The 9,412-nt window shown below is 48.9% G+C and overlaps 1 protein-coding gene across 1 annotated transcript; it reads right to left on the bottom strand.

The window, feature by feature from the left end:
• Window positions 1-266: 266 nt before the first annotated feature.
• On the bottom strand, window positions 267-932 carry TMEM125 (transmembrane protein 125). Its single transcript, XM_062497082.1, has one exon. It carries the CDS (start codon window positions 930-932, stop codon window positions 267-269), a length of 666 nt encoding a protein of 221 aa, XP_062353066.1.
• Window positions 933-9,412: the final 8,480 nt, after the last annotated feature.

The following is a 9,412-nucleotide window of genomic DNA, read 5'->3' as shown; positions in this document are numbered from 1 at the left end:
AAGCAAGTACTGGGGTCCCCAGGGGTACAGGACAGGCTCACCTTCACTCTGTAACATGGGTCACAGCCAGGCAGGCAGCGGCTGCCACAGGAGGCTTTGTGGAGATAAAATGCCAGCCTGGTCAGAGCCTGTCCAGGCACCTCGAGTCTGTGGCAAATGCCAGTCATCTCCAACAGAAACACAAGGCGCACTGCAGCTCTCCTTCCCTGGGGAGAGCCATCACTGACAGGTTGTATCCGCTGAGGCTCACACAGAGGTGAGCTGGATCAGATCAGGTTGGCCATGCTGGAGGTGGGAGGAAGCCGCCTGCTCCCAGCGAGGCGGCCGGAGATGGTGAAGACGCGGATCTCGCCGGTCTCCAGGCTCCGAGGAGCCGCCCGGCGGCAGGAGGTGCACAGCAGGTATAGCAGCAGGCAGAGGAGGATGGCACTGCCAGCAGTCAGGAGGATGACCCCGCTGGTGAACATGCTGGCCAGCGGCCGTGCGGGGCTGAGCTGCATGGTGGTGGTGGTGGAGAGGATGGTGAGCACCACCCCGCACACCAGCAGCACCAGGGCGCTCAGCAGCAGCACCAGGCAGTCCGAGAAGCCTCCGCTCTTCAGGAGCTCGATCTGATCCCGGCTGCGGATGCAATTCATGTCCTGGATTGCAGAGCTCAGCAGCTGCTTCAGCAGCACGAGCAGGGCCAGGAGGCAGAGCGTGGTGCCCACGGCGAGCCGCCACTCTCCAGACCGGCTGCTAGTGCTGTACAGCAGGATGATGCCCCCAATCCCGCAGGCCAGGATCAGCACCACAGCCGTCCCATAGCACAGGATGGACTTTTTGGGGTCCTGGAACCACCAGAGCTCTACATGCTCTTCCAGGATATTCCTCTGGATGTGGTCTGCATCCGCAGGGGTGCGGGGGCTGCTCAGCTCTGCCAGCTCTGGCATGATGGACAGCTGGGTGAGGAGGGCACAGAGGTGGCACAGATGAATTTGCACCCTTACAGCAAATGGAGGGTCAATGCAGCAGCAGTGGTGAAGGCAGCTGTATTTCTCCAGCAGTGATGTCTCGGTGTCATTCTTTGGATCCTGATGGAATATCCTTTCGCAGTGGTGCCATCTGGAGACCTATGGTCCATGTGCTGGGGTTGAGCCCACCACTGAGGCAGGGCTATGAAACATGATGGAGCGTTCCCAGAGCAGCACTGTAGGGGAACAGCCAGGGCTGTCTCCTTCCTTTCCTGTGTCTTTCATCTGAAAAAGTCAAGAAGAGATAATATCATTGAACAGAGAACCTGCTCCCCCATACCAAATAATCCTGTGCTGAGCCCTGGGCCTTGGTTGCTCCAGGCCGGCCTGCAGACCTTACTGTGTTTTCCTCACAGAAGCCCCGTGTGCTGGAGAACGGATCAGCCACACGTCTTCCCAGGAGACCTCCATGTGCTGTGAGGGAACCTCGGCCTGTGCCCTGCTCAGAGGCTGCTGGCACATTGCTGCCCAAAGGACTCTGCCTGCAGCTGGTGCTGGCAGCAGGGCAGGGACAGAGCAGGGGCTGGTCCCTCCTGGGATAAAGCTCCATTCACAGCTCTGGCTTCACATGCTCCCTCATCAGCATCAGCCTCTTGTCACCAACTGGCTCTGCTGCCCAGAACGGGAGGTGGGGGTCAGGATCAGTGTTTAACCCTTCCACTCCAGTGTCTGGAAGAGTGAGAGCTGTCATAGTTGCATGTTCTCAGCCTTGTCCCCATCCCTGCACTGCCAGTGGTTTCCCCTCAGAAGTTCCCTACAGAAATATGGTAGCTACATCTCCAGTGATCTCAGCATTTCCCTGGAAAAAGCCTTTAACTGTGGCCTGACACCCTGAGATTTTGCTTTTCTCGCTGCTGGTCTGTGAAGCACTTTGCCACTGGAGGGGAGCAGGGGAAGGGCAGTACTGGCTCTGAGGTGCTGTGCTTATCTGGGCTCCCCTGGGCACAGCACATTGTCTCAGCCCACCACTCGGGGTTTCCAGGCTTATGTCCCTTGCCCTTGTTTTCCTTGCCCTCCTCAATACTTCTTTGGGTACAGTTTTAGACCAAGAGTGGATACCACTTGTATTTCTTTCACATAATGTTCCTTCCTGGCAATGTGAGTGCTCCAGCTGGTCCCCCAGCACTATGGGGACCCTCTAGAACAGCTAGTACCCCAAATTGTGGAGAGGTGCTGGAGAGGACAGCACAGGAGCGTGTCAGGGGTTGCTGAGCATGGGAGACATGGTGCAAACCCTGGAGACCCGAGAGCCCTGGTTACCTCCTAGACAGGATGATGCACCCTCTACCACCACAGGCACACACACAAACTGCTCTGAGGCCTGCACGAGCCCATGGCAGCAACAGGAACTGACTCAGGTCCCTTGTGTCAGAGTTCTGTCACTTCCCCTGGGTGAGGGGACAGCCACCCTGCTGCTAGAAATGGCTTTCAGAAGCCCATCAGCCCATATCAAGCACGCTCTGCTTGTACCCTGCTCTGCTCAGCACTGGGGCTCAGGGCTCACTGCAGACAGGCAGGGACAATTTATGACCTCCACATATGGCAGCTCTGCACACACCAGGGATCTTTCCTCCCGTTGCCCTCCCTGTCTCTGTCCTCCACAGACTGCATCCCCTTACGGCAAGGCCTTTGCTGCCAGCAAACCCCTCAAACCCCCTCCATCGGGGCTCAGCCAGCACGGGCAGGGGGGACAGGGAGCACAATTGTGTGGGGAGTGCTCGAACCAGACACCGCCTGACCGTGTCAGGCCAAGCTCCTCCTGAGTCACTCCCCGGCTGTGATGGAGCATGAGGTCACTTTGGACGTGGCTCAGGGCCTGCTGCCAGCAGCAGCCCGTGCCTGTGAGCAGGAAGTGTGTGAGCACAGCGGGACTGCAGGCCCGGCGGCTCTCAGAGCCCACAGGGCTGCTCTGCACAAAGGGGGCCTGGGGAGTCCTGCAGCTCCTGGCTGCAGCCAGAACAACCAGAAAGCATCAGAGAGAGAAAAGAGCTGTGCTGGAGCGTGCTGGTTTGTGCCTGCTGGGATGCGCTTGCATTTTGCATGAGACGGCAGACACCTTGTGCTGTCGGCGTGTGCCCAGGACACAAGTCCCCAGGAAGGTGAGGATGTCATGGGGCACTGTTAAAGTAAAGAGAGGCGAGGAGACATTGAGTCTGGAATTGTTTCCTCAGCCTGTACAAATCAGCTTGGTGCTAAACATTGCTCCCTCCTGCCTTTCCTTCTCCAAGCACAGAGGTGCCTTATCTTCTCCTTACCAGTGGATAGCAAATTTGTAGATTAGATTGAGATTTTGGACTAAGAAGAGCATAAAGTTTAGGGAAGTGCAAAGTCTGCGTCCTTCTACTGCTTGACCCAAGTTACATGAGTCAAACAGTAAACAAAAAAATCACAACAGCATAAACCACAACAAGGGGAAAAAATCAAGGTACAGAACTGCATTCTGATGTTACTTTTTAAAATTTAACCATTTAAGTTTTTTATTTGCTCAGAAGAAGGACAAGGTTGCAAAATAAACCCATAGGAGCATCTGGCCGAGGAACAAAATGAGGTATCACTTCTACAAGCACTTATTTCCCAGTGTTATATTAACTTCTATTAAACAAATGATTTGGAGAGGCAAAGACTCCCACTGAAGTGTGCTTTCATGTTTCCTTATGTCTATTTGAAAATGTTCTGGGAATATAATCTTTTGCTCTAAAACCATCCACACTTGTTTCTCTAGACTGTGAAGGTTTGTGCTGCTAATAACAGTATTTTTACTCCTAGAATCACAGAATAATTAAGGTGGGATGGGACCTTGTGAAGTCACCTGCTTAAAGCAGAGCTCATCTAAAGTCAGACTGAGCAGGTCAGGGCCCCATTCATTTAGGTGCCAAGAATGGAGGATCTATAGCCCCTCAGGGATCATTCCAGAGTTAAATCACCCTCACCACAAAAACATTCCTCCTTAAATCTAGCTACAGTTTTTCATTCCTCAGGCTGGGTGCACGGCCTCCCACCCTCTTGAGAAAATTCTCTTTAAATGTTTAACCAAAGCAGCCCTATCCTGGGCTGTCACCCACCAGTCCTTGAAGAAGGGATGGACCTAGATCTCACAGCAACTTTGCTGATCTGCTTTCACTGCATTGTGCAGCACATCACTGCCCAGATCAGACTGAGAGAAAGGGAGGAATATAGATGCCTGCTCTGCCATGAGGGAGGACAGCCTTCCAAAGCTGTTGCCCCTTCTTTTGGTGTTCTTTGGGCTACCTGGTTTCACTGGTCTGGGACAGGCCATAACAAGCCAGTTGGCCCATCAGTTTGGTGTATTTGGCAGTGTGGATCACAGGTCATTAATCTCTACATTTACTCACTACTGAAGCCAGCACCTTCTGTGCTCCTATCTCTGCATGCAAGAGAAAAAGGAGAGGACCAGCCCAGCCACACAATGCTTTAAGTCCAAAGCACATTTCAGGAAAAAGTGACATGCTGTCCTTCCCCAGTGCTGGCTGGCAGCTGTGGAGGAAGAACAGGAAAGAACTAGGAATGCAGGAAAACAAAAATATTAATGTTTTTCCTTTTTCATTGTGTTGGTTGTTTTTTTCTTTCCCTACTCCAACAACATTTAACTGGAAATTGAGGGTCATCATCAATGTGCTCATGGCCACTCCTGACTGCAGGTGTGGGAGATGTACACTGGCTGAACACTTCAGAATGATACATGCATATATTTATTTACTTATAAACTTCTTGTGTCTGACAGACTGATATCTGACAGACAGGCCATGGACTGTATATTAATTAACACTTCATTTTCAGAGCCACATACAGTTCAGCTCTTGAAATATTCCTCAATTCCCTCATCTTCTTGAACCCAGGGTATCCCTTGAAACCATGCTTACCCACAGGGTTCAGTAGGGGAATTTTTGGGCTGAGACAGGGTCCTGCAGTACTTCCTTATACTTCCAGCCTTGGAAGGGTTTTATGCAGCTTTTATGTGGACTTCATGAGCATCGTGAGGACTGGGAGAGTCCAACAAGATTTGCTATAAAATAACAATACGTAAAAAGATTTACATGGGCAGTGTGGATGAGAGCCAAGAGAGCTTCACAATCTCAAACAAATCCAAGCCATCTCAGCCCTCTGCTTTCCTAGTCCACCACAACTTATTTGCTTCTTCTCCTGGTCTGTCTGTAGCCTGAGATGGACTTGCTCCCACTCTGTGCTTCAAAAAAAAACTTCAGTCCAGAATAGGCATAAACATTTCCCCATAATTTCATGTATTTTTTTTCAATTTCCAGTGCTTTAGGAAGCCTTTCTTTACCAAGAGAGTCAGACCTGTATTGTTGTATGTCCCTTCCAACTGAAACAGTACATTCTATTCTGTCTATTGTATTCTAGTTTGTCTATTCTAGCCTATTGTATTGTCTAATCCATTGTATTGTAATGGAAAAGGACCTAAAATGATCATCTAGTCCAACGGCCTGACCAATTCAGGGCTGACCAAATTCAAGAATGTTTATTTAGGGTATTGCCCAGACGTCTCTTCAATACTGACAGGCTTGGGTTATAAACTAATTCTCTAGGAAGTGTGTTTCAGTGTTTGACCACCTATTCAGTGAAGAAATGCTTCCTGAATATATTTGATTCTGTTCTAACTCCCTACAGGCTCAAAGAGAATGAAGCTCACATATCTTGTTTTAGGACTGAATTACTGTCAATGCACAAACCAGAAGCTCTGAGTGTCATGTTACTCAGAGCCTGTCTGTGTACCTGGGAGCATGTGGGAATGTTCCCTCTCTGAGAACTCAGGACTAGGGATAGAGGAACCTCCAAGGAATGGGAGTAATGGGACTTTTATGAGGCATCTATCTGTCTCTCCCAAAATTCCAGCAAGAGATCCACACTCCTTTGCTTGCCACACCAACCACAAATTCCCAATGCCCCCCCTTTCCTGGGCTGCTCAAAATCCATGCAAACCTGTGCAGTTTGATCTGCACTCCTGGGGAAAGCCCACCCTCTCTCTCCTGACAGATGGACAGTGCTTTCCCAGAAGTGAGCATCTGTCCCACCAGTGCTCCTGCCATGACACTCCATCTGGGAAGTCCCAGGGAAGCCCTGGGTGATGGTGGAGCTTAGGGGCTCTGGGCTTAAGAATGGTGGAGGGCTTGTGGTAACAGAGTCTGTGCACAGCTGTCTTTTGCACAGATCTAGATAGTGTTGCCACACTCCATTGTAAAATGTCGTGTTCCCCTTCCTCTCTGTATGCCCAACAAGCATCCATTGTCCTGACCGCACAGAGCCTGCCCTGATGCACCTCTGCCAAGGGTGGCCTGGGAGTTCCAAGGGAACAAGAAACTCCCAAGCCTTACGTGCTGAGAGGAAACAATGGCACAAGAGATTAATTTGAGGCAAGAAGCGGGGTCTGTTAAGAAGTAAGTCTGAGGCAGCCTCAAACCTGTCAGCAGCTATTGCTGAAGCTGCTCCCCACACAGCTCCCAGCGAGGAAAGGATCACTCACCTGCGGCAAACGCTGCCCACGCGTGACGGCCCAGCACACTTCCCTGCTCCAGGCTGGCAGCAGTGGTTTTTCCTGGTTTTCCTTCCACTGGATCCAGCTAACCAGGGAGCCCACGGGGGAAATCTCTTCCCTTCTTTTTGCAAGTGCCTGCCAAGACCCAGGTGAGGCTCCCCTGCCCGGTGGGGCGGCAGCAGTGAGGTCCGGCTGCAGCCCTCACCTCCTGCCCGGGCAGGTGCATTCCCCAGCTGGGTGGCGTCTGAGCAAACCTGCTGCTGCTCTTGGAGACGCTCCAGAGCCGCGCCGGTGTGCAGGTCCTACCCCTCCCTCTCTCCTCGGGCAGGATCTGGCCTCTGGCCACACACCGATCCTGGAAGGTGGCTCATTTCCTCCCAGATGGAGGTGAGGGGGTGCCAGAGCCAGGGAGCAGCTCCCAGGCAACAAGGTGAGAAGAAGCCTGCAGCCAGGCTGGCAGTGCTAGGGGACATTTGACAAATTCAGCAAGTATTTGGTAATAAATGAAGTAGCTCCTGCTCTACTGTGTAGGTTAGGGGCATCCAGTCCTATCAGGGCTGGATCTTTCTATGGCAGAAGTTCAGGCAGGCACTCGAGTCAGACAAGATGTCACTGTGCTGCTATCTTCCCACCAAAAGGCAGCTGCAGAACTCCCTCTCTGGGAGACAGCAGCACCAGCAGTTTACCATGCTGCAGAAGAGCTGATTTCCTGCTAATCCAGTGGGGGAAAAAAGGGTAACCATTTTGAGAGGAATCAGGAAAAAGAAAAGGATTCATTTAAGAGTTGGAGAATAACAAAAAGGAGTAGCAGGAATATTGAAGTCAGTAGGGGAACGGGATTCCCAGACTGACCAATGTCCCCTTCTTCCTGGCCAGGTTTCATGGCAGGAGAAGGGATCATTACCGTTAGCCTGAGCAGCTGGAAAATCTCCAGGGAAATGCAGGAAGGAGAGAACTGGACTGAACAACAGCTCTTGCCTGGCTAATGGAAAGGGAGGCTCAGTTATTAAGTCACATGCTACCTTTTTATCAGGCTGTGAGAAGGGAAGCTTAGGATATGTTAATCAAATAGAAACCAAGTATTTGGTATCTATTTTCAGGTTCCTGAACTTGACAGGTCCAGGAATTTGTCTGAGAAAAATCTGCTAGGTCTGTTGAGACTTGTGAAATATCAGTCCAGAGGATGTTGTCCTACACGTAAACAACCCAAATGGTATGTGATAGGTTTTCCTATACAAACACTTTTGAACAATGAGCTTGACACTATCCAGAAAAACCTGGATTTTTAGTCTGCCCAGTTAGCAAAGAAGTCATCTAAGGGGAAACCTTATTCAGATAGTCATATAGTAATTTTTAAAAGTGGGCTGTAGCTTTATAAGAGCATGAAATGCTTACCGGTTCCTATAGGGAGGTACCAAAAGGAGAAACAGAACAATGCAGGTCAAGAAAGGATGAAAGCAGAAAATGTTTTTGCACCTTGAGACAATTCAGAAGACCATTAGCACATGAAACCATAATCCAGTTACAACTTAATTCTAAAACATTTATAGAGTGTATGTGTGGGAGTTTGACCTTGGTCTGCTTTTCCCAGTATAGAAGGGGCTTGTACATCTATTTTGCTTCCAGCAGGTCTGCTGAAGTTTAGTTGTAGCACTCTGCTGTGCCTGATATTTAATGCTCCCCTATAAAAGCAATGTTTTAGCTGTCCCTTAGCCACTAAGTTCAAAATCCTCTTCCACCTAGTCTGGCTGAAGAGATTACCTAGGCTTCATTTAACAGGCTGTGTATTGCCTTTAAAATTTCCTAACAAGGATGACATAGGGGCATATTTTTAAGCATATCAGTCACCATTTAGAAATAATTTGCTATCTATATAGGCATATTAGGAAAAGATTCTTCTTTTTTCAGTTTATTGCATTTCTCTAAGCCACAACTATTAAAGCAGTGTGCTGTACAATTCTAGCACTCAATTTGTCCTGACAGAGAGAAGGGAAAATTATACCATACGAGAGCCTAGCAAATTAAAATGGGTGTGTCCTGAAAATTTTAGAGGGAACTGGTTTCTAAAATATTTACTAATTACATTAATTACATCCTCTATCTGTGTAGGAAGCATCGAGATGATTATATGGGGAGGGCAGGAGGAAGAAAGGATGTTAAGCTAGCCCATTAATATACCATTAACTTCTTCCTTTTGCTCCTGTGAAACCTATGTTCCATACAGATTAAAGATGCAAAATGGGAAAAAAATAGACTAAAGAAACTTAATTCCACATTCATGGAGAAAGCACTCAGCTGAATTCTCCAAAATCACTGGAGCTCATGGAACCATCTGTTTTGCCATGGTATTGCCCTGGAAATGAGTCTAGTATTCCTGATGGTAATGCAGTTTATGTGTTACCAAGCCCTGGCACCACCTTCATCTGTATAATATTATTAGGAGTATATAAAAGCACCCATCACTTTTCCAGAACTCAGGATAGGAAATGAAACAGTAACATAGTGGCTGTTGTAATAACCAATAGTTCCATGCCCAACCAGTAGCTCAGTCTTCTGAAATACTCCTCAGTGGGACAGTGTGTCATGCACTGACAACAAAAGATGAAAAATGTAGGGTTTTCCCCCCCTCATTATTAAAGAAAGTACTCCCTGCCTTTTTCTGTGTATTTTGCAGAGTGACTGATTAGGTGAATTTCACTGAAAAACTGAACAGAATTGTGGATGTTGAAAAAAAGACCAAGAAAAATCAATTTATCAAAGTAATGGGAGTAATGACATAAGGTTTGAACAGATTTTGGGAGTTTGAAACTGGGTTGCCTTTTTTGTCTTACTGAAATTATTGTAGCAGTTGAGGCAATACATCTCTAGACAGGAGAGATACCAAGGG

This window comes from Cinclus cinclus, chromosome 8 (assembly GCF_963662255.1).
Source record: "Cinclus cinclus chromosome 8, bCinCin1.1, whole genome shotgun sequence".
Lineage (NCBI taxonomy): Eukaryota > Metazoa > Chordata > Aves > Passeriformes > Cinclidae > Cinclus > Cinclus cinclus.
Note: the sequence above shows the minus strand (reverse complement) of the source record. Positions and strands in the feature narration are given on the sequence as shown.

What these genes read in the sequence shown, in the direction of transcription:
- TMEM125 (XM_062497082.1), bottom strand. Translation starts at nt 932, where the DNA reads ATGCCAGAGCTGGCAGAGCTGAGCAGCCCCCGCACCCCTGCGGATGCA.